This window comes from Thunnus thynnus, chromosome 8, assembly GCF_963924715.1.
Source record: "Thunnus thynnus chromosome 8, fThuThy2.1, whole genome shotgun sequence".
Taxonomy (NCBI): Eukaryota; Metazoa; Chordata; class Actinopteri; order Scombriformes; family Scombridae; genus Thunnus; species Thunnus thynnus.
In genome coordinates this window covers 7,617,433-7,643,424 of record NC_089524.1, presented here as the reverse complement: position 1 = coordinate 7,643,424, position 25,992 = coordinate 7,617,433, and the positions used below count along the sequence as shown (strand labels likewise).

General features: G+C 40.1%; 1 protein-coding gene across 2 annotated transcripts in view; it reads left to right on the top strand.

The window, feature by feature from the left end:
* atp11b (ATPase phospholipid transporting 11B) overlaps window positions 1–25,992 on the top strand; it is a 56,974-nt gene that overhangs the window by 25,667 nt on the left and 5,315 nt on the right. Inside the window, exons 18-29 of one of the 2 annotated variants that reach the window (XR_010929208.1) lie at window positions 340–521; window positions 2,597–2,800; window positions 3,480–3,633; window positions 3,926–4,028; window positions 4,122–4,267; window positions 4,669–4,728; window positions 6,026–6,153; window positions 6,514–6,652; window positions 8,600–8,665; window positions 9,751–9,854; window positions 11,014–11,179; window positions 20,041–24,298. Coding sequence is in view for 1 of the 2 variants with exons in the window: in XM_067596305.1 (XP_067452406.1) it covers window positions 340–521; window positions 2,597–2,800; window positions 3,480–3,633; window positions 3,926–4,028; window positions 4,122–4,267; window positions 4,669–4,728; window positions 6,026–6,153; window positions 6,514–6,652; window positions 8,600–8,665; window positions 9,751–9,854; window positions 11,014–11,179; window positions 20,041–20,198 (1,610 nt within the window). In the remaining variant the exon portion in view is untranslated. The remainder of the gene's footprint in view (window positions 1–339; window positions 522–2,596; window positions 2,801–3,479; window positions 3,634–3,925; window positions 4,029–4,121; window positions 4,268–4,668; window positions 4,729–6,025; window positions 6,154–6,513; window positions 6,653–8,599; window positions 8,666–9,750; window positions 9,855–11,013; window positions 11,180–20,040; window positions 24,299–25,992) is intronic. The other variant, XM_067596305.1, reaches the window with a different exon arrangement.

The window sequence follows — 25,992 nt, the reverse complement described above, 5'->3', positions numbered from 1 at the left end:
ACATCATGTTATTGGACGTCAGTACCCAGGAGTCGGTGCTCTGGACTGGGTTGATTTGTGGTCGTCTGCCCCTCAGGCTGGTTCTGTGATTTAAAGCCATGCTTTCATAATTTGTTTTTCTGTTCTTTCTCTCTCTGCTTCTGTTCGTCTCCCTCTTCCTCCTCCTCTCGTTCAACCTACATCTTCCCTAACCAACCATCTTCTTGACATCTACCTCACCTTATCACGAAAACTTCTTTTTCCTCCTCTTGTGTTCTTCATTTAATTTCTATTATATTCTCACTCGTTTTTTCCTGTTTTTCTCTACCCATCACCCACCCTCCTCATTCCCTGCTGCAGAAAGGTTTGCGGACCCTGGTGGTAGCATGTCGCCACTTCAGCCCAGAGGAGTACATTGATGTGGACAGGCGTCTGAACAGTGCCCGCACCGCGCTGCAGCAGAGAGAGGAGAAACTGCAGGAGGCCTTCAGCTACATAGAGAGAGACCTGCAGCTTTTGGGAGCAACGGGGGTGGAGGACAAGTATGGACACTTAAAAATAAATCGGAGTATACTGTTGTTGTCCTTCCCGAAAACCAGTTCTCATCACATTCATACCTCATCACTGATGCATTAGTCCATAATTTCCAAACAGATTTGTCTTTTTAACCTCTGTGCTAGCCCCTAATACAGCTGAGTACTGCATGTATGATGTATGTAAATTGATGCATATATATATGAACAGGTGGATCCTGAAATACGCTTTCGAAACACGCTTATTCGCTTTCTTGCCCAGAGTTAGAATGCTTTTGTCTGTATGCTAAATATGAACGTAAATCCAGCAGGTGATTAGCTTAGCGTAGCATAAACACTGGAAACAGGGAGAAACTGTTAGCCTGGCTCTGTCCAAAAGTAAAAAAGATCCACCTAGCATGTAACTTATGATGTAACGTGTTATTTAGCGTGCGTTACATGTGCTCGTAGGCATATTTTCTGTTACGCTGAGCTTACGTCTGCTCGCCCTAGCTTCATATTCAGCATACAGGCAAGAGAGTGAGATTGATCTTCTCATCTAACTCTCATCAAGAAAGACTATTGTGAATTATTCCATTAAAGTAAAGTTAGAGGTGAATGATCATCTGTAGGCTGCTTCAACTGTCCAATCACAATGCCGTTCAACATACAGTATGATGTAAAATTATGTATGTTGATTTTTTTAATTTTTTTTTTTACTGTGTTGCCACTGGCAATGAGTAAATAACATATAGTTACTCTTGGGATAGTCAAGTCAAGTCAAATTCTATTTATATTATGCCCGAGCCCATGGGGTTTAACAATCTGTACCCTTCACATGGTTAGCTTCAACAACAATTTATGTAATTTTATACTAGGTTGACGATTTGTTTTTTATGGTTCCTTTGCATTTTTTTGTATTCCGTTAATAGAAAATATAGAAATTGGCTTTTTTAAATCATATACTCAATAAAAACAGCTGCTTAGAGATACAGAAGTACAGTAAAGCAAAGAAAACTGAACTAATATATTAAATGTTGTAAAAGTGTTAAAACTCTGTGAATTAAAAATAGTTTGACATAAAAGAAAAACTGGGGCATTACAGAGCACAAGGAAACACATGGCCAAAAACGGATAAATCGGGATGGGGGGGGGGATCTTCAGCAAATGGATAGTCAGTAGGGAGATGGAGACGTCACCTCACAGAGCCTCGCTGGAAATGAATGTTGATATGTGTTTGCATCCGCTCACCATCTGCTCCTCACATAAGCCTCTCGCTTCTCCCACTTCATTTATCTCTCTGTGCTCTCCTTCTCTCTCTCTCTCTCTCTCTCTCTCTCTCTCCTCCTCTTCCTCTCTGCTCTGTTTCTGTATCTGGAATGAATTCCTCCTCAGGCACACATGGTCACAATCAGATGATCTCTATTACAGAAGAGAAGACTAAACCATTTCTTCTTTTTGCTTTAGTCTAATAACCTAAATCCGATAGCCGTGATAATATTAATTATATTCAGTGTCTATTAACCTTTTTATAGGAATATTAACTGTGGTCAGACAGAAATTGGATAATTACTGTATTCTCATAAAATCAGTGTTTTTCTGCCATTTTTTTTACCCTCTTCTTCTCAGCAAATGGAAATAGGATGGGCACCCTTAGGAGGCAAAGAAACTCTGACTCAAAGTTCAAACAAAGTTCATTTAAACTCTGCCTTTACTGAATATCTAACCATGAGGCTCTTTTTTTTTTTACAAGGTTTGTGGGTGAAAAGAAAATGAAACACAAACTAGTTACATTAGTTTTGCAAGTTCCATACAGGAGCAGTTTCTCACTATCATATAAGATGCAGTTTAAACACCTGAGTATTGAGATATCGCCAGTATAATGTACTGAGTTGGTGCTTTGATTAATGGACGCTGTCATTCACTAATAATCTTTTAGGGTTTGACAACATTAAGCCTACAGCAATAAAAAAAAGTTTGAATGCCGATTGGTTGCACCCATAATAAACCTAAATGCAGTTTGACTGTACATAAGAAACACTGAACACCTTGAGCAGAAAGGGTCGTATATTTATTCTGTCTGTCTCTCATCCTTGTCTCCTCAGACTCCAAGACAAAGTCCAGGAGACCATTGAAGCTCTGCGGCTGGCGGGAATTAAAGTATGGGTGCTGACGGGGGACAAACATGAGACGGCGGTCAGCGTCAGCCTTTCCTGCGGTCACTTCCACAGAACCATGAACATCCTGGAGCTCCTGCAGCAGCGTTCTGACAACGAGTGTGCCGAGCAACTCCGCAGACTGGCCAGGAGGTGAGTGTGTGTTAGAACCAGTGTGATTTTGCTTCTGACTGTGTCTATATGTTTACTTCAACGTTTTTGTTGACAGTCTGGACTTAAACTTGCATATAATTGGGGGGAAAAGTAAATATACTGTATTTCAAGAGAGCAGTAGTGTATGTTTCTGTAGAAAAACTTAGTCAAACCTGTAGTTTAATAAGCTGGAAGCATGAAAATCAAGAATGGCTGACTTATTGTGAAAAGAGTTTGTCACATAAGCTCCTGCTTTTAACATGCTTTTAAGCACTGGGGGCAAAGTTTTGCAGGATTCAGCAAAGGAGACTTTATTGGTTATATGCTGAATGTAGATTACTCTCATAAAGGCCATTGACAAGCCATTGCTATAATGACAAAAAGTATGTTTATGTTACTTTGTGGGATGGTGTTTTGGTGGTTTTGTGGTTTTCCCACCACAAACTTTGCATTAACTGAGGAACCTGAGAAAGAGCCTGTCAGAATTTTTAACATGCTCTATATTGATGAATCTATAAAATATGAAGAGTCTGTTTTAAAGTATCTGTGTCAAATAATAATAAACAAAAAAATCTACTTATAAAGATGGTAGTAGACAGTAATTTATAATAGTTGTCTTCATTACTCTTTTTACCCTTCTCTTCTCCTTTTCCTGTTCTTTTCATCTCTCTGTTCCTAGGATAAAGGAGGACCATGTCATACAGCATGGGTTGGTCGTGGATGGGGCCAGTTTGTCTTTGGCGTTGAGGGAACATGAGAAGCTTTTTATGGAAGTGTGTAAAAACTGTTCAGCTGTGCTGTGCTGCCGCATGGCCCCACTGCAGAAAGCGAAGGTACCGACCTCTGCAACACACACACCACCCACCCCCCGAACTAATGTTTTTAATTCATGTTAGACTTTTTGGACAGTACTGCCATCACTAAAGACATGTAGAATTATTTCTTTGAGGATATTTGTCTTTCCTTGCTGAAGAACCTGAGAACATGTGTTGAGAAAACGGTGCTTATAATATTATTTAAAGTATTTACTGAATTTCTGAGTCATTAACTCAAAAATCTTATATCTCTGTTGCCACTCATGTTGCGTTGATGTGATGGAACGTCAGAAAACTGTGTTCTTTCCAGGTGGTGCGTCTTTTAAAAACATCTCCAGAGAAACCCATCACCTTAGCTATCGGGGATGGAGCCAACGATGTCAGTATGATACAAGAAGCCCACGTGGGCATAGGTAAACACTCTCCACACAACCACACAATATGGTCTCAGACTCTATTCCTGCAGTGTTTTTTTCTCCAACATGTGTGTGTACATATGTCTCCAGGTATCATGGGGAAGGAGGGTCGTCAGGCCGTGAGGAACAGTGACTATGCAATTGCCAGATTTAAGTTCCTGGCTAAACTACTGCTGGTCCACGGTCACTTCTACTACATTCGAATATCTACGCTTGTACAGTACTTTTTCTACAAGGTAAGACTTTGCTATGGGTACAACATGTTCTTATACTTTATCTGCACAAGCTTTAATAATGATAGCTATAATAATTTGTATTCATATAGCATTATTTGAAAATACGGGACCCACTCATCTTAATTTCTTTTTTAGGAATTTAAATGCATTCTTAGGACAGAATGATTTATTAGGAGCTCACAGCTCAGCAGCTTTTCAGTGATATACTATTTTCAGCTTTTGGGTTTTGGAATCACCTTGTCACATATTCATTCATGTAATACATTCTCAATTACAGAAATGGGTTTTTGCATCAGCTGTTAACAAGATTGTGTAGACATGCTTTACACCCTAAGTTTCAATAGTCTTGTTTCACTGCAATGTTTTTAATGTTTCTTTCCTTCACTCTTTGTTTTTTGTAGAATGTGTGTTTTATCACGCCCCAGTTTTTATACCAGTTCTTCTGTCTGTTTTCACAACAAGTAAGTTTCACTCTTCGTCTCTTCCACTGTCTCATAGGGGTGGGAATCTTTGGTGTCCGATTCAATTCAGAATTGATTCTCAATTGAATAAATAGAAAAGGGGCACAATTTTCAGTCTCTTGCTGCGGTTTACTGTGTGCTGCACCATTCAGTGTAATATGAAACATAACTGTCAGTTAAGATAAATGGTCCGCAGCCTTTTTATTTTAAAAAGTTAACTGCAATAATTAGTGAATTAATTCATTTGAAAGCATCTTACAGTCTCCTGCCTGTATGAGAATAACAAACTGAGAGGGAGGCAGGGTGCTCCGCTGTGTTGTTATTAACGTCATGTCTCCAGCAGTAGAGAGCAGCCTCTCTGTTGCACCGTTAGCTCCGGGGAAGACATCGCCGTCCAAGACGCTGAGCGGGCTCAGGGTGTTTGAGGTGAAACAGACTGAGCGCAGAGTTATTTTCTTCACCTCAGAGTTGGTTAATGTTGTTTAAGTGCTACAGTGTGTGTTGGTCAGCTGGTCTCGTTTGTTACTGCTGGAGTTCGCTGCTCCGCTAACGCTAATGCTAACGTTAGTCTCTGAGTGACGGCATAGAAAGTATTCACAGTATTCGTCTCTTAAAGGTAATTATTTAATCATCAATCATCAAATTAAAACATGTTTACAACCGCTGCCTTTTGTTAAGATGAATTACAAGACAACTAGCGTTTGATCGCTGTAGACTGTCCAGGTGCTGCACTGCCCTCGCAGTTGACTTCCGCCTTTTTCATCCCGTCACATCACGTTATTAACTAACATTTAGAAAATCTGTTTTTGACATTTGTGAATTGATGCAGCATCGTCTACGTCTGCGTTGCGTCTAAGAATCGATTTTTTTCCCCCACCCCTACTGTCTCATATGTCATCGTAGCTCTGTTTGTGGTTTTAATGTTGCACAGTGTCTCACTGTTTGGCCATTTTGAAGTTGCTTCATGAACTGTATTCTTAAAAATACATGTTTCTTTCCTAAAGTAATCCTGGGATGAGCCAGTTTGATTTTAATTAAAAGGCTCGAGAAGCAAGAATTTTATTTTGATTCAGTCATGACTTGTACTTAATGGTAGGAGTTGTTTAGAGTTGCTTTAATATTCAAATGTTGAATCCTCTACTTTGCATTTTAACTCATCATATATTTATGTGAAATAGTGGTTGCTGTTACTCTTTTTTACCCTGCATATTTATATACTTGATCTCTGCCCGTTTTGTTTAACTGAGGTCAGCCAATAAGTAGGTGCTGAGTGAAACTCTGTCTCCGTCCTTCCTAGACTCTGTATGACAGTGTTTATCTGACGCTGTACAACATCTGCTTCACCTCGCTGCCCATCCTGGTGTACAGTCTCTTTGAACAGCTGGTCCATCCACACGTTCTGCAGAATAAACCAGGCCTGTACAGGTAAGATACATGGATTCATGTTGACTGATTATAGGATATTTAAATCATTTGTATGTCTAACTGCCAATAATAAACAACAAAAAAACAAACAGAAATGCCATTTAATTTGGTTATATGCTATATCTACATGCACAATTTTGACCTGCTGCTTTACAGCAAATGGCTAATAAGATATTTATGTAACATTTGAAATAAGATCAAGCAGAAAAACAAAGTTTGAGTTTGTTGATATATGCATAATATTTGATCCATAATTCATTAAAACATTTTTTTCGAACTAACTCTGTAAATTACCAACTATTGAGCTACAGTGAAACATGAAGGTGAAAAACAAAAAATCAACATGTTTATATCTCACAGAGACATCAGCAAGAACTCTCTGCTGTCTTTCTGGACGTTCCTGTACTGGACTCTGTTGGGCTTCTGTCACGCCTTCGTCTTCTTCTTCGGATCCTACATACTGATGGGAGAAGACACCACGCTTATGGGCAACGGGCAGGTGTGTGTTAGTGCGATTTACTGTATGTTTATGTTTTCTCTATTGTAGAATCCCTAGAAATGCTGAAAGGATTTTCCAGTGTTGAGTGTTATGTAGAAACAAATGCAGGGCAGCCGTGTGTGTGTGTGTGTTATTATGAGTAACTGTTATTGATGGGGTCGGTTGCCTGCTCGTGTTTCTGCATTCACTCCTTCCCTTTAACTCTCTTTTTGTCTCACCTTCATTCTCTTTTTTTGTTTGCCAACCTTTTATAAAAATCCGTTTGTCTCTATTACTAATTACTAGCATGAATGTCATTCACTTGTTAACAAGTAAGTTCTAATAATTTTGCCTTTTCTTCTTAAAACTTTGTGTCTCTGATCCTCCATGAAATCTGTTTCCTTCTGTTTCCTCTCCTGCATATCTTTCACTGTCTTTCGCTTTGTCTGAGATTTGGTATTTCAGAAAGAACTTTGCTCTCTTTCTCTCTCTCTCTTTCTCTCTCTTTCTCTCTCTTTCTCATCTTTTTCTTCTATCTTTTGTTGATCACTCTTTTTCCTTCTGCCTTCATGCTGTGCATGTCTTCAGATCTTGCGAGCTAACAGGCAGCTGGTAAGAGTCTGCTCTACAGTCGAACACATGTCTCCGTAGGGGGTTAATGAGAGGACTATCATGATTCCTCTACATGTTTTTCTATTGGCAACAATTCTGTAGTATAATACAATCTTTTATGATGCTGAATCACAAAATGCCACACAGCTTTTGTTTTCCTCTTTCCAAACACTGAAACGAGTTGTGTGTCGGCAGTTATAAAACATTCAGTGGCTCATTGATCCCCGATGATAACTATCATTTTTGATTCCATCATTTTCTCTCGATGTTAATTTAGTGTTCAGTTCTCACTTCCATGTCTCCTCCAATGCAGTATTATTAATCTTCTGTTGAAAATGTTAAGAAATTCTGTATTAATTTACTTTGTCAAGCACACACAACAGACCTCAGAAAAAGTAGATAGACATACAGTATATAATAGATTTGTCTCATATGCCATTTTTAAATGCTAAGAGGATATGATTTTGGACCTTCCTGTGACCTTGTTAGATTAACACGGGTCAGCTCATAAATCATAAAATACAAATAATAATTATTAATACGAGGCAGAGTTTGTAAAGCACTTTGGCACAATGTTGATTTGTGATAAAAATAAACTAGAACTTCAATATTGTTCCTTTAACAGACCCAGAATTATCGTCTATTTCCTTTAGTGTCTCAAGTACATCTTATACTCCGCTCGCTGTTAGTTTTCAGTGCTCAGCCTCCAGCAGGGTCCTAAATTGGCTGGCATGAAAACAATGCCCCCCACAGCTCTCAACCTATAAGTGGAGCGATTCTCATAGCGAGCGGTTCAGCTACCAGAAGTAGGCTCGCAGTCGGAGGGCAAGGTCTCATTATAGACGCCGCCATAATACCGCACAACTTGTTAACTGAGGCCGATGCCTGCTGGAGGTTTTCTCTCCACTCCTACATCTGTAAACTCCAGCATAACTTCCAACTTTTATCCATATCTGTGGTTTGACTTGATTAATGATAATATATTATCCAAGCAAGATAATTTATAGTATCAAAGACAGCAACTTTGGCTGGCACTTTTGATATCCACTATTCATTGTAGTGAATTGCCAACAAAGTGTCTTAGATTTCTATTTGAATGATTTGCAACCTGTTAGTAACCTAATAGTGCTGAGTCAAAGAGGCAGGGGTAACATCATGATTATCAGTTTATTCTTGACAACAGGAAGAGGAAATTGCAAGTTATCTAAACAGGTCAACTACACAATGATCTTACCATACCATTATATTGCTATTGAGTGAGTCCCTGCATGTATAAATAGACACTATTTCACTGTTTTGTTGCCCCAGTGTAATACTGTTGACCGTTTTACTAACACTTGTATATCTGTTTTATAGATGTTTGGGAACTGGACCTTTGGAACGCTGGTCTTTACTGTCATGGTCATCACTGTCACATTAAAGGTAAATTACACCTATATATTAAATACTTATATACTGTCATTGTAATATTAGCGTATGTAGTTTTTCTATAATAGCAGTAATTTATGGCAAATTGAATTTATGATACCTGCTCACCACAAAACAGCTGCAGTGTTTCCCCTATAATAGTGCAGGCCTGGCGGGCTGCCTGGCCAACAAAAACCCCCACCAGGCCAAAAAAAAACTTTTTTAAATGCCAAAAATAACGCCAAATATCCATTAAATCGGAAATCAATAGCGTTTGGGAGCCTCTGAGCAGGGCTGTTTTGAAATGCGAGTCAACGTCTGTGTTGTTGCCAGAGAAACAGCAGGTTGTGTAGCTAGCTAGAAATAGTACGTAAGCGAGAGAGCGACCGTCAGAAAAGTGACGGTGAACGTGAGCAGAGCCAAACCACTCAACCTAGAGGAAACACTGAGCTGAGATCCACATCAGCCAAAGTAAACATGTCGCTGCATCGAGCATCTAGCAAACTGAAAACCAGCTATTTATGTCAGAAGTCAACCAAATAAAAGGTTAAGGATGAACGAATATTGGACTTCAGATGGCCAGAAACACATTTCGATAGGATGCTCATGTCGCTCTGTCTTTGCTGAAAGTAGGCAGTTGTTTTCAAACTTCTAAACTATAATCCTTTGATAAACTGACCATATGTCAGCATTCTGTTTTTGCAAGTTAGGTTTTTAGTATTTCTGCCCATTTGAAGTCGAAAGCTTTAAGCTGCTTTAAGATGACGGTTACTGTGTGCACCAGCAGAAAGCTGGGTAACACGTTTTGGTTCACAGGGACACACTAGCATCGCTACTGTTGTAATATGAAATACAGTGCGTTGTGAAGTATTAGGATGATGTCAGTGGCCATTAACTGGAGATTACTTGTCACAGGTTGGGGTCATGGTCTTTTTTACAGCACTAAGGTAGATAGCTGTAGTTTATTGATGGCTACCCTGTCCCTGTATCAATGTTTTACACCTAGCTTTTTTCCCTCCCCCTCCACTATGTGTGTGTGTATGTGTGTGTGTGTGTCTGTGTGTATGTGTGTGTGTTACTGTGTGTGTGTGTAATGGCAGCTTGCGTTAGAGACTCATTTCTGGACATGGATGAACCATTTTGTGACGTGGGGCTCGATCGCTTTCTACTTCATCTTCTCTCTCTTCTATGGAGGCATCATCTGGTAAGAACAGTGTCTCAGTTCAGTTTCCTTCTCTTTTCTTTCTTTTTATCGTACAAAAATGCAGCTTTTAAACTGAAAGAAAAAGCTTTGCCGTGGTATACTGCGGTCCCCGAGTTCTTTACATTTGTAAAAACATACTCTGAATAGCCATGGAGCAGGATTACATGTAGAATGAACAGCATGAAGGAAGTAGTTGTCTTGAATAACACACTTGCATTAAAAGTTTTGAATAAAACATGCACATTGTTCAATATACAACTATGCTAGTAATCAGTTACTACTTTGATAGTTAATATATAAATATGGAAAATAATAGTAAATAGACTGTATATAATGGGACTTTGGTCTGCCATAAGCTTTTCTGAGCTAATATTTGTCAGCATGGAGTTGCATATGAAATGCCTAAAGAAGAAGACAACAAACAAATCTCTGCATCTAAGGATAATAGGACCATTAGACACACACTGTTTTGTCTGACTCTCTGACAACCTCATTTTAACATACTGTGATAGAAGGATTTGTTGCTCACTGTATTAAAATATTTTTCTCAAGTTAATTACATTTTTAGTAAAGTCTCATTTAAGATCAGCTGCTTGAAAAATTAAACAAACACACGTTCTTACACGTACTTTCAATTGAGCGTTATTAGGCGGATTTACACCAGATTTACCGACATTGTCGCTTGGCAGAGAAATCCCTAAGGCTTCGTTGGCAGTCAGCAGTCAGCAGTGATTATCTGGAAGCGTGTTGGATTGATCAGATCAATCTTAACCACTTAACCCAGTCCAGACAACTCACAGACTGGTAGGAGCCATTCTGATAATATTGGACCATATTTAATATTTGTGGTCTGACATCTGCGCAGGTCCTTAAGTTCTGTAGTGTCTGGAGGCAGCGCAATAATTCCAAAAAGTGAAGCCAGTGAGATCTGAATTTACAGTTAAGAGGGCAAAGTGAGCCACCCACCTCCATAAATATTTTGAAAGGCTTCAGCTGCGCCCCCATCCTAAAGCCTCCTACAGTCAGTCCTCACACATGCACTGATTTAACCAAAATGTTACTGTTACTTACAGACAAATCAACTTTTTCCACCAATGAAAAGAAGCATACAAAATTATCTTTCCCATTCAGTATCAAATAATTGCTTCCCTTCTCCCAGGCCGTTCCTCCACACCCAGGACATGTACTTCGTCTTCGTGCAGCTGTTGTCAAGCGGCTCGGCCTGGTTCGCCATCATCATCATCGTCATAACTTGCCTGTTTCCCGACATGGTGAAGAAGGTCTTCTACCGACATCTGCAGCCCACCAGCACACAGAAGAGTCAGGTAGGATGGGGCGGAGGGAGACGAGGAGTTAAAAACAAGTGGGAAGTGAGAGTGTGGTAAGAAAAAACACTTTAACAGGTTAACTGGGAACATCTGTAAAGAATCCTGGCCCAGTTGTCACTCTACAGTGGAGGAGGATTAGCTTTTCTATGGTAAATTATACCTGGTTGTAATCCAAATAGGATAGGATTTAAAGCAGTTTTTCCAGCATCTATCTGTCTAACTTCCAGAGGTTTTCCTGCTTTTCACACACTGTCTGACTCCGAGGTGCAGCGTACTAACTCTTGGTCACAGCAGTTCTTAAATCACTGTTTAGTTGAGAACCTCTTTGTACTATTGTGCTCTCAGCCTGGACATACTCTCCACATTAGGTACTCTGTGATTGGCTGATGCCCAAGTAAAAGTATTTCCCATCATAGGTTTCGCTATTTTCTGTAAGGTCTGCAAGTCTCAAAAGTAAAACTCATTCAAACTAATGTGTTGTCACCTTGAAGGCCGAGCACACTCCGGTACTTAAACTGTCTTCTGTGTGCAGTGATAGATTTAATATTTATTCCCTACATGTATCACAAAAATGTGGAAATGATGTGTCCAGTAATGTTACAAGAGGCTGGAGGGGAGGAAAAAAAAAAAGTAAAATGTCAAGGTAACTCAAATTCTAGGCAGGGAGAAGAAACGGTCTGGGATTTCAGATTGTTTAAGGTCATGAGTAACCCACTTCTTCACAGGAACAGCATGGTGTTCACTCACACACACACACACACAGCATGACTTTCTTTTGATCCAACACATAGACATATACGCACATAGTCACACTCAACGAGCATGATCACCTCTCAACAGACCCACGCTGTTAGTTTACCGATTTGTCCGGCCGGAGACTGTTTATGTGTAAACTTCCTCCTTTTTAAAAGTTAACAGCCTTCAGTCCATTGTGGTGTTTGTTGTTTCTGCTCTAACCTTTATCCTGTTTTGTCTTTGCGTGTGTGTGTCTGTGTGTGTGAAGAGAGGGTTCAGTGTGCTTGATTTCTAACCTGTCTGTGTGTGTGTGCTCTTCCTCCTATCCTTTGTCTGTATTCTCCCGGTGTAGATGTATTCCAACCGTGTGGCAATAGGTGATGACTTCATCGCTCTGCAGCCTCTGTCCAGAGCCAAGAGCCAGCTGGGCAAAATTAGGTAGAGGAGATAAAAACTGATTCAGCCCTGGGCTTAAAAATACAACTGAAAATCAATTCAAATAACACAAGTCTCCCAGGAGTGCTTCATTGAAAAGCAATATTTCTATACCAGTAGTTTTTGTCATGCATCTGTATATTATTGTGAATAATGAGACGTCAATACAGGCTTGTCCAGTTCACCTGCATTGATGCTGCTCTCTCTAAATTCAATTTCACTTCCATTAGTTTTGAAATATCTATTTAGCATGTTTTAGCACGCAGGCAAACCACCACAATGCCTGTTTTTATATCTTTATGATATTTCACCCTTTTCAGGAATTCATAACAAAGTAAGTGGTTCAGTGCAGTCATTAGAGGACTTTATTCATGCTAAAAATAGCAGAGAATATGAAAAAAGGATTTTAATTACCACAACTGGTTTGTAAAAAAAAAAAAGTACAACCGTACATGATGTCCCTCGACAATTAATTGGTGCACTTTTCTTATGGGAATTTCAGACCTATCATTTACTATGTTGGGTCAAAAATACTAATGCTTTGAAATGTTTATTGTTAGATAAAAAGTTTAAAATTTGCTGAAACCAGTAGATTATTGAGGCTTTTTCCAATCTGGATTAAATACTCTGGACAGCCTCTAAAAAGTAGAAACATTGCTTTATGTAACAAGCGCTCCTGTTTATTAATATTTAATCAATGCTGAAATGTTGTTTCCCAGGTCTGGACTTGATTTAGCCCTACTGAGGCCCGTTTCCAACACTGGCAGTATGCTGACTGCAGAGATGTGCTGTTAGTGTTGGAGCAGGGCTTTTTGTTTGATTTCTGTAACTGCATGCTTAGACAAGCCAATCAGCATTCTCCGTGATTGGGATAGGGGAAAAAATAGAAATGCAGAAGAATGTGACATCAAGCATTTCACCCACTTGCATGTCTCGCACTTTAGTGAGCGGCTGGTGTAAAGAATGTGTTCTGAGACCTCCACCACTCCTGCGTGTTACAGCATGATACAGTCATTACTCTCCCACTGCATGAACAAACTGATGAATGAATGAGTGGATGAATGAATGTCAAAACACCTCGGAGTCCCTTTTTACTTAATTTTGATTCCCTTGCGGTCCTGAGTCGTAATTTAAAAAGCACCGTTCTGACTGTGATGTTCTGCATCTGCATCAGTGCTGAAAATCAGAACAACTGGCCAGACCTGCCTGCTCACCATCAGCTAGCGGTCTTGTCATACAACCACAGTCTGGCATGCCACACCCATGAAGTGACACATCAGATAGTCGCATGGTGCAGCCCATCAAACCACCCTCTTTATCTCTAGCATGGTCCATCCTCTTGACGTATACCCAACCGAATACCGTCAAACTGGTTTCACCACTTGAGAACACCTTCCTCACGTGCAAGTCGTCCACTTGCATGGAGAGAACATGACTGATACCCCACTACAGCTGCATGACAGACTCTTAGACTGGTCCGGGCTGCCTTGTACAGCAGCATGGCGCTGTCCTTTTAGAAGCATGGCAAGACAGCTGTGTTATTATCACAGCTATTTCAGACTAATGAGTTGAAGATCTTGTGCTGTCTTAGCGAATATCAATATAAACATGCTGCAAGGGAAATGCTAACCTTAGCATGAGCTCTCTTCAGTTCAGAACACATCAAAGCCAAAAGAAAAACACCTTGACTTGGACAGCTTTGTCGAAGACATATTTTGCTTATATGTAACTGTCCAAGATCATGTGAATAACATATACTGTATATTTTCTTGTTATTTGTGTTAGGTTAATTTCTTTACAAGGATAATGTTTTCTGCATTCATACCTTTATCGTTACTGCTACATATAATGCATACTAATTCTGATAGTTCTTAAGCACTTGCTGGGAAATGTTACCATTATAATATAAAAAATAATAGTCTGTGTTTTATGTTTATAGTGATTTACATTACACTTAGTTGCCAGTGTGTACACATAGCTGAAACTAATGCAATCTAATACAACAGCCCTCCGATAAATCTCACTGTACCAAAGATTTTAATGCTTAGTTTTTGCTGAAACTGTTTTAGAGGTGTTGATTCAACTTAATGGTCGTTATGGAGGCTGTAGTTTGTGATGCGGTTGTATTAAATGGCGTTATACTGAGAGGGGTTTCTAGTCTACCCTCAACAAAGTACAGCTTCTAGATGACAATAAAGTTGAACACCTGTCTGAAAAAGTTTCAACAAAAAACCTTTGAGGTTTTAAAAACTTTTTTGGATTTTGATGGTAGGATTTGTTGCAGAGCTTTTGCATTAGTTTTAACTAACTACATAATAAACTGGCAACTGAGTGTATATTCCAAGTTTCCAATAATATGGACAGAACAGGTCCCATCCCACAAACTTGATGAGCAGAAGCAAACTGTAGACTTACTGATCGTCAGTGTCTTGTGCATTACGATAAGAGAGGGAGCAAGGATTATGCAAGAGAGATTATATTTCCTCAGTTGGAGTAATTTGTTTTTTGAAAACGGTGGAACTACACAAAGATGCTCTTACCAGGTTCAAAATGGAAGGATGTATTCATATTCATGTGCTGAATAATGCAATTTATTCAGTTGTGTTAAAAAAATTCCAGTATCTTTCAGTGCCTTTTTTTTGGTAATTAGATTAGAGGGAGGTAATCACAAAAGAACCCAGAGGGCTCTCCTGGGTTTCCCGTTGTTTGCCTACTCTGTCGCTCTGATAGATTCAGCAGCAGGTTAATTGGTTTGGATACTAATAGATTTGCTTTTATCTGTGCTAGAAGGATCATTTTCCCTTGAGACATAATTTTTTCATGCCTGCAGCTTCTTTCTGCTCATTCGTCATCCAGTTTTACAGCTATTTCTGAGCTTCTTGCTAATGTTCAATTGTCTCTGCTTTTGTGAGAAATTAAAGCCCTCACCCAGTGACCTCATCACCCCACTCAGATTTTCTCAAAAGACCTCTTCTCATGAAGTGATTTATTATCTCACAGTCCCAATTAAAACGAGGTTTAGATCTGCAGCAGAGGAATAAGGCCAGAGATGCACATCGGTATCTTGTTACAAAAAGCAGGAAGCAACCGTTCTTATTTGCATCGTAAGCCAAAATTCACTCAGCTCTGTTGCTTTTTTTCAAAGATAGCTGTTGAGGTCACTTGTGAAGGACTTTAAATATGGGACCAATGTTGATTTGGTCTCAATATACTGTATGTATAAGTGTATTAGAGCACACTGTAGACTGAGGGTCAGACATTTAATTGACTGCCCCCTACAGTGCAGCCTGGACTGACTCACTGACTGACCACTTGCTTACTAACTAACTAATTAATTCACTGGTTGGTAAATAAGCAACACTGAAAAAACATATCCACCTTAATTTTTAGTTGTTTAGTCTCGTATTGAGTCTTAATATCATAGATTTCCTAAATCAAATGTAAAATAATACCAATATTAGATGATTTCAAATCTTTATTAAATTAAAATTTACTCAAAGTAAGGGTACTTCAAATGTCCTTTCTTGAAATAAAGCCTCTCTTCAACAGAAGCACTAGTATTGAGAAAATTCCTAAAACGAGTAAACACAAGTAATGGTCTCATCCCATCATCAGAATCATTGGCTTGTTTTAACAAAGATTTAAAGGTTGAATATGAGACTAAATGGCTCAGATGGCTATTTTTGCAATGTCACCGGTTAGTTAGCTGGCTTCACTTGTTCCGTTGCTATTTGGGTGTCTGACCTACCAACAGTCTACACAGCTGACTGATGAGCTGTTTGACTAGCCAGCAGGGCTCACTGTAAGCATCTTGTGTCCTTCAGATGGAAGAGGGTGAGGGTTCAGTCGGCCCAGAATATGACCCTGTTAAAGCCCAGCGAAGCCCAGGGGAGGACAATTGGCACCTGCTAGCTGCTTATCCTCCCCCCGCTGCCCCCGGCCCAGACCCCTGCTCCCCTAGGTAGTAGCCTACCATTCTTCACTCCCATTGTCCCCCCTGTACTGTCACTGCCCCCCAGCATTATGGCTTTACCTGAGGACCAACCAACCCTACGCACCCCCTAACAGCTGCAGTCGACAGCACACGCCATTATATTTGGTTTAAATAACCTGCATCTTCAGTCATGCTCCCATGGCTGTCTGTTACAGCTGCCCCTACACTTTCCTTTTATTTCATGTGTACTATGCTCCCTGTATGTCTGTATGTCTGTCTGTCTGTCTGTCCAACACGAATGACTCATCCTCTCACCCAGTCATGCTCGACCCCTTCCCTCCCTTCCCTCCCTTCCCTCCATGAATAATCTCATCCTTGCCTACCGACCCCGTCCTCCTCTACCCAACCACGGTCGACACTACTGTCTCTCCCAACCTGGTCTCAGTTCACCCCTCACTATTATTGAGCAGATCTGTGTTCAGGGTTGAGAGAAAGAGAGAATGCTGTTGGCATGCCGAGTTCATTGTCTTCGTCGTGTTTTTTTCGTTCAACTGTATGCTCCCACCATACTGGTAATGTTACTCCATATTGAAGCCATGGATGATATATTATTGTCTGCTTGTAAGTATTTGATGCCTCATACTTTTGTGTTTTAAGTATGTTTATTTATTTTTTGTCATACCAAATTATGCAAAGTGTTTGCTTTTGGTTTCTGCTCTACATACAGAGCATTGAGTGCCATATATATATTATAAACCTCGGATTATAATAATACTCTCATGCAGACAGACACCAAAAAGACTTTGCCAAAGACAAAGAGTGTACTAGATAGAAGGACAGCACACATGAACTTTAGCTGAACTCTTTAGCTCCTCTGGTAAATCTACTAGGAGATGATGTGACTTACATTGCTGTCACTGAGGCCTTGGTCAATTTATGACAAAATCTTCAATACTGGTATCCGTTTCTCAGAAAACTGCAGTGTACAACAGAACTGTTAATCACACGATTTGGCCTGGTTTTAGTCTCGGTATCACGTTGCTGTTGCTTCTCTAGAACTAAAACAGTAATGGCTCAAAAATGATTATACTTATGGCCAATTCATTTGATACTAAATCATCTTTCCAATGAGCAGCTTTGGAGAACAAACATAACTGTCACTGAAATCCAAAGTATCTCCAACTCTGTCCACCATTGCTTCTGATTTACAAGCCGTGTGACTGATTCATCCACACTTAATGACTGATTGCTGCTTCACAGATTGATATGATGGCTCACTGATTAGAGTAAGCTCATCATCTTACTGTTAATGGAAAGCTGACCGTATTTATCACCCATATGGACATAGATACACTAAGGACACTTGACATTACCGTCCATGGCTACAGCTGTGGCTTGGCTGTTTTTAACAGTGGTTTGATGCATTTGTGTGTGTTTGGAACAGTCACATTCTCCAACCTCAACTTTGCCCTCAGCTATGAAGAGGTTCGAGTTGTGTTATAGTAACAAGAACAAATTTTTATGCCTGTCTTCAAAAGGAAAAAAGCCATATGTTCTGATAGAGGTAGCACAAAACCATGCATTTGTTACCTAGGGACACCTTACTCTGACAGAATAATTCACATTCAATTTTGTCTTGACTATGGTTTGCTGTTGCCAGCCAAGAAGGAGAAGTTTGGTTTCATGCCAAGGGTGTCTCCAATTTCTGCTGCAGAGAAATGTAACAAAGGCGACATCACAAGTCAAAGCACTGGAATATATATCCGTCACGCAGTCAGCCACATCAGAGGACCAAACATCAAATTATAAAATATGGAAGTTTAGAACTTGTTTCCTACAACAGCATATTTTCAGAATACTTTGGCTTGTTGATTCCAGGCCGTAAACAAGCGTCCTAGTGTTTATTTGGCTCTTTATATCCTAAAAGGGAGTTTTTTAAAACTCTACATAGTCAAAGGGGGATATGTTGCAGTAGACCACAGTTAAATGTTTGATATTGAGACACACCTCCACAAACACAAACTGATGCTGATGTAGACTTATAAGAATGAGTTGGGTCTATCCTAACCTCAATGTTGTTTCAGTTTGTTTTAATTATGTTGCTGTAATGCTGTAGAGAAGGAGGGTACAAGATACAAACTAGATGAGTGTAACCTCACACTCTGTCTCTGCTTTCTTTTTGTCTCTCTTCACTTTCTCCTTTTCCTCTCTCTCTCTCTCTCCCTCGCTCTCTCTCTCTCTCTCTCTCTCGGGTGCTGACTCAGATCCACTGAGCCACCTGATCCCACTGGTTTCTAGGCAGCAGTTTCATTCAACTTTTTTCCACCAAGGCATTGCTGTGCTATGTGTCAAATTCTGATTCGTCATAAAATATATTTTTAGATTTGTTATTTAGACAGTTTTTTTTTTTTTTTGCACTACTTGTCAATTTCTACATTAATACGGACAAAATTTAACTTCGTCTTATAGTATATTAATTTGCTTCATGTTGTCTTGCTTTGTATGTATGCACATTGAAATATTTATTCAGTAATGTTAGAACAGAAGTTGCATATCCCAGATCTTTGATTGGATTTCCTGAAACTAGAGAATACTGCATTTTACGCCTCCACGCTGACAACAGCCGTGGCGGGAGGTATTATGTTTTCAGATTGTCCATACGTCCGTCCCATTTTCGTCAACGCAATACCTCACTTAGTGGGGATTTCATTACATTTGGCACAAACGTCTACTTGGACTCATGAACTAATGAACAGATTAGAATTTGGTGGTCAAAGGTCAAGGTCACTTTGACCTCACAAAACACGAGATACAAGATACTTAATACCTTTTTATTAAATTCCTTCAAAGTCTTCACAACAAATCTTATATGTGTCTGGACAGACATGGACGTAAACTGCAACTTGACTGGTTGGCGGAGGCACATAACTAGTAAAATACGCAAGAAAAGGGAAAAATAGGTTGGTTTGTATTATAACCGATGATTCTGCAGAGCTGGCCTTGGTTCATGGTTAGTTTATGCTTTGGGATGTCAACTGCTTGGATGCTGAGTGATCAAGCACAAATATGACAGTCTGGCCTGACTGAGCGGAGCTTTAGCGGCATCCCTTCCTTCATCTTGCTTTGAAAGAGCACTCTGAAAGCACATTATAATACTATGCATGTTCATCCTGGCCCACTGCAGCGAAATGACTACTTGATCCAAGGGTTTATAACGTTTGATGAGGATAGAGGGGGAAAGTACATTATTGTCAGTAGTCTTGTGCTTTAGAGCCGCTGGAGGAAAAATATCCTAAAGTCTTCTTAGGCACTCAAGGCAAAAGACAGCTTAGTATAGTTTCCTGTAAGTGTTGGAAACCTTGAACCAAACCTTGATTACCAAACAAGGCAAAAGACAGATTTACAACCACCCTAAAATATATTGAGCTTGTATATCTGTTTTCTCATGGAGTTCTTTTTTTACTGGTTTTATAATTTATATATTTATTTGAAACATTTCAGTCCCTTCAATAGCATGTTTTGAATGTTTTCCCTGTACATCATTCTTTCTGTGACAGCATGCAATATGTCATCCTACGGTCACCCTTATCATCCTGTCAGAATGTGACAGCAAACCTGTATTGTGTTGGTAATAATTTCTTCTTTTGCCTTTTTTCTCTACTTCCTCTTTCATCCTCTTCTACTTTTTTTGTCCTACTCATCACTCTTTACTCCACCTCTCTCTCCTGCACTTTTCCTTCGCCTCTTCCTCCAGTCTCTATCAGCCACCCAGACGCAGACCCTCAGCTGTATGGAGTCCCTGTGCTGCTACCAACATGGGCAGAGCGGCTGTTCCCGCTTGGCCCACCTCCTGGAGCAAATGACCGGGCAGTGCCGGGCCAGCGCCAACCATTGCCATGCGTCGAGCAACAGGTGGGGAGGACGACAACAACAAATGATTTTGAATCCCGATGAACCCTCTCCACCTCTTGGTTGCAAAAATTTGGGCTGCATGCCTGAAGGTTTCAGCTCATAATGTGGCTACTACTCTACTGTAAGTTTTTCTTGTTCAGATCTATAGCAGCTGTGTGAGAATGGGGTTTCAAGCGGTCATAGGGTGCGGTTTTAGGGTGCGGTTTAACAAGCCTTTGGGACAACAGCCAAAGGAGGAGTTAGAGGCAGAAGATGTGTTGATCAAGCCATCATGGACTGCACTATTATGAGTTTATTATTTCCATCAAAGTCCATGTGGGGAGAGAGTCACGAGTCTGGACATCTGGATTTAGCCAAACAGAGAAGTGTGCTTCACCTCACGTCCACACTAGTGTACTATCAGAAATATAACAGTACACCTTGTAACCAAAATTATAGAGACCAATGACTGAATAGATTGTGATGGCCATGACCTCCACATAGCATGCTGGCAGCTCCGCCAGGGAGGATTTGGATTCCAGTATTTTTTTATTTAGGCCCTTAGAAAGGAGACCTGCTGTGATCTGCAGGCACCCAACAGGTCTCAATATTACACGATGTAACCTGTCTTGTAGCCCGTACATTAGGGCGGGTCTGTAATACCGCTTGTGTCTACATCTTAATCATCTATGCTATGATCTCTTGTTCTGTCTGTCTCCTCTATTTCTGTTCAGTACTCCCTAAAATCAGAGATTATTGTCCAGATGGGAGTTAGCCTGATTAGCCAGTTTTCTAGGAAAACTGTCGAATCTGTATTGCACTTTAACAGATGACTCCAATGTCAAGTATATGTCTGTTATGTTGACTTGTTAGCTTTGGGTTGGTTCCTATATTGTACAATAACTCCTCTTGTTCATCGTAGGGGCTTCTCCACTAGAGATGAGGCTAGATAATGGTTAGCTGGTCAGATTGTAAACGATACACCAAATGTGGACGTTCACTCCTCTTGTATTTGACTTGAAGAGCCGTGAAAGCGCTTCAGTGGTGCGAGGTTGTGACAAATTAGCTTTCAAGCTGCACGGAGCATATTGGTGGCCCTAAATGGCAGCGAGAGGTAGCTGACATTTAAGGATTTCAGTGCCCAGAAATAATAAAACATGATGTCAGTTTACTGCATGAAGCGAGCTCTCAGTTAGTGCAGATAAGACTTCCTTCCTCTGCTGCAGCTCCACTTAAAAAGGATAAAACAGAAACAACCGGATTTATTCATGAAATATTGTGCAGAGTGCAGCTTTAAGGACGAGTAAGCTGAGTTCACAGTTTGCTGGTCTGCCCAGTCTGCGGTTTCAGTGGTATTGTGTCTTTTTACCTGAATTGATTAATTGACCTGATCAGCCCTTTCTGCTGAGCAATCAATACTCCCAAAACGTCCTGGGACACTCGGTATTGATTAGATTAATGATGAAGATGTAGCATTCTTGTTGTTTGTATGTGAGTCTTTCGCAGTGGACCTTGCACAGAGTCGTGTGGTGTGGGCACGCATGTTTGTTCATTGTGTGTGTGTGGGTTTGTGAAGGTAATGACGGCATGCAGGTCAAATAAGGGATGCGCTGTTGCTAACACCCCCACAACCCCCACCCCCTCCTCCAGCCCCTCTGGACAGCAACCTGCAGACTCTCTGTGGTCAACTAGAGGACTGTGTCGTCACCGCCAGTCAGGCCCTAACGAACATATCGGAGTCTTATGAGTAATCTCATCGTAGAGATGTAAGATTGTGACGACATGTCTTTGTGACTAATACAGGCCTGCGTGCAAATAATCAACGTCATAGGCATCCTCCGATCATTTTAAACTTTGATTCAGCCAGTTGGGAGCATAAAACGAGTCCTACGTTTTAATATTCACATTTTTAATTATCCCTCAGACAATAGCGGGTGGGATATGTACCATGAAATAATCTGTTTAAATTTTTTGTCAGGGTCAAATGAAGGAGACTGTTCGGATCGCTTGTTGGTCAAATTACCACTAAATGCATGATTCAATTTAGATGGATTTTCTTCCTGTGGGAATGATCGATTTGTTTTTCTGACATTGGCACCAAGCAACCAATTGGATTCTTCCAACTGAGCAAACAGCAGCCAATTTGTACTCTCAGGAGGATAAACATAAACAATGATGAACATAGGTAAAACGCTGCACTTAATGTGCGCTATATACTGTAAATACACAAAGAACACACACAAACAATCAACTAACAGAATTAGAGCTGAATCTGTAGGTTTAGTTTTTATCCCTCCTCTCCTTTTTCCTCCCCGTCTCCCTCCTCTTCCTCTCCTTTACCTTCTCAGTAGGCAGAAAACTACACAATGAATGAAAGAGTAGTGAGACTCAGCCCACATTTGGCCTTAATGCTAGGATACTGCCATACAGAAGGTTCAATATAGCATGTCTAATGACTGGAGGGTACGTATAGCAAGCATATTTACAACTTATATAACACATCAAGTATTTTTATCTGTCATATATTGGAAGCCCAACTGTAGCTGGCTGCTTGACTTGAATGCTGGCCACAGCTGAGTCATGGCTAAGAGCAACAAAGCAAGAACTGACATGGATGTCAAGAGTCAGATGTTTTCCATAATAAAGGAAATAGATACGCCCGTGTGTAGTTGTCACACCTCAGTAGCTGCGTCTCCATTCAAATGTCAAGCAATTTGTTCTCTGACCTTTGAAATGTTAAATAAGAAAATGCAGATCGGGAGAGACGTAAAGAATTTGTATCGTACATCCACAACTAAAATATAAGTGTGGAAGAAGTTGCACATATTCAAAACTGAACCATCATTATCTCATTACACGGTTTGCATTAAAACCTGTGAAAAACTTTGGATGGAAACTCAGCCACTGTCTTGACATCCCTTTGCTCCTCCTTCTCTTCCTCCAGTCCAGAACAAGGGGACCACACCCTAAATCAGAGAGCCTGCTGGGAAGTGTAGTCTCAGAGGGTCTTTTTTGCTACTTCCTGTATCTATTAGTCTTTTTTCTATTGGATCCTGAAGCCTTATATGTGCTTCTAAGAAGAGGCCAAACTTCGGGGGCATGCTTGTTTTATAACCTGGGGTGTTCCAGGCGGGTGGAGTTCACCTGTCCCACGTTAGTCCTTATCCGCATGTTTAAATTAAAGTCTATAACTCCACCCGTCTCGTCCACTACAGGCTACAGAGCAAGAATGCCCATGACTCTGTCTTGTTGCATGGGGGCTGCTGTTGCCTTTGGTATTTTGTATACGATGTATGTAAACATGTATGTATTTGTGCCCTCTCATACACTCCTCCTCTTGCACTTGTCTTTTTCTGTCCTCTTGCTCTGTGTCCTTGTCTTCCTGTGTCTGAAATCTGCATAATGTTGTTCGACCTTCCAGATGAATTATTCATGTGCTGTTAACGTCCCCCGTAAGCTGCGTCTTGTCAAAAAATCTGCCTGCTCTGTTCTTTTCTTGGGTCCGTGTTCCCACCGGTTTATCCCTAAAGTGTTTCGGTGCTAACGTCCTCTTTTGTTCCGTCGTAACCCGCGGAGCAAAGATGGATTTTAGCAATAAGATGTTTCAGTTCACCCCGGCTCGGGTAGACAGCCGAGCTAGTGATGTAGCACATGATAGCGCCTCCAGTCAAAACACCATTTGAGTCATCAGCCTATTTAAAGTCCCTGGGTGGCCCTGTTCTCCTGTTTACCAGGTCTTAAAACGGTTGTCTTCATCTCAGAGCGCAGCGTTAAACTAAAAGGTCATGAGAATTATTCAGTAGTAGAGCAGCTGACATTTAGAAGTCCAAATATATGTGATTATGGGTGATGGATTGGTGATTGAGAGATGTAAAAACTGCACATGCATCAGGCGGTCATATGAAGATCAGGTGTAGCAATACTTTGATGTGAGTCGGTGTGGTAGAGGTTGGTGTGTTGTGACCTACCATGATATTTCCATGTAGTGTTTCTTATCAGCCATTTAAACATTTTGAGTGGTTTAAAAATGGATTGAGTCGTGTACTTGATCTGTCCTAGTAAGACTATTCCAAAGGAGATCCAGCTTGCTGAGCTAATTACAGAAAAGAACTGAATTTTAGGTGAGTCCTTATTTTCCAAAGGCTCTGTAATGTCTATACATAGAAATATATATCATATATTTTATACTATATGCATAGTGCATATGTTTAATACTGTGAAAAATACTGTGATACCTATTTTTGTAGTAAAGATAGTAAAAAAGAAGAGGAGAGTATGTTTAAATAGCCATGAAGGGAACTTTAGCGTGTATATTTTACCTGCAGGAAATCACATACGAACCCACGGGCCAGATGCATAAAACTGTGTGCACACATAAAGCCAGAAATATGCATACGCGTTATTATCATCAGATTTATAAAGCTGTGCGTACACATGTTTCTATTTTATAAATCTCAGTCATTGTGGAAGTGGGTGCACGTGCACGAGCCTCATTTTCACTAGCCATTAATGGATGAAGATACACTCTGAACCAGCTGTTTTCAGCTGTATCAATTCGCCACCTGCTCCACCAGTCTGTACACCTGTTAATGAAACAAACCGTAAAGAAGAAGTGCCGTTTCACAGATTGTGTTGCACCAGCGAGAAGTGTCATTACGCAGGGCTGTGTAGCTATTTATAGTCCATATCATTCATTCATCACATGGACCTGTAAGCCCTCATCAGCAGTCATATCAATGATTAGTTTGTAGCTCTCATACCTAAACAAACTCTATAAGCTGTGTCACAACTAAGGAGAATAAAGAATATCAGAAAAATAAAATGCTGATTTCTATGTAAATAAAAAAATGATAAAATAAATCACATAGAAATGATTGATCAGTATAACGTTTGTAAATGTGCGTCGGATCGGCATTTTACAAATCTGTGTAAACAAAAGAATCACAGAATCAGTGCAGCTGGTTGTCAACCAAAACAAATAATGTTTTATTAAAAGATTCCATCTGTCAGCTGATATTTCATTTCCTCTTCATCACATCAGCCTCAGATCGCTGTAGAGAAACGTGTGTACGTCTGGAGGTGTTCACGTTCTCACCACACATCCAGTGTTCATAGATACCAGTTTATGTGCAGGGAATGACGTATGTATGGGTTTTTGTGTGTATGCATCATTTATGCATCTGGCCCCAGGTCATCTTGAGAGCGAATATATATATAAATGAGGCAAGAATGTTGCGGATGTTTGTTTATCATGATTTATTTCTCTTTATGATTATTGTGTTGATTTTCATCCATGGGATTGAGTAGCTCAAATCTAATCTCACCTCCTCTCTCTCTTCTAAGAACAATCCAGAGACAGATGCAGGTATTTCACATTTTTTAATAGTTACATGTTTCAAGAAGCTGTTTCACTATTTTTCTCTTAAAGTTAAATAGTGAACAACTTTGGTAGTACAGTGTTCTATCTTACTATCCTTATTTATTTTTAAAGGGTTTTACACCCAAAACTCACCTTATCTGCAAATGTTTAACTCTGATTGGTGTAGGGAATAAGTGACATCACTTTTTTCCCCCACAGAGCCCCGCCCTCTTCAATCAGTGAGAAAAGTAAAGACAGAAACAGAAATCTCTTGTGCAAAACAACCAAAAGTTTTCCGACTTTGGCAGATAAGTGTGATCTTTTAGAACTTCATTGTTCTTAGCAAGAAGCTGATTGAGAAAATACAATTTTAGGGCCTTTAAATTTCTGAAACTAGCCTGAAAGACCAGGATGTAAATGTGAGTTAAGGAGGAGAGACTTTTGATACTCAACCAC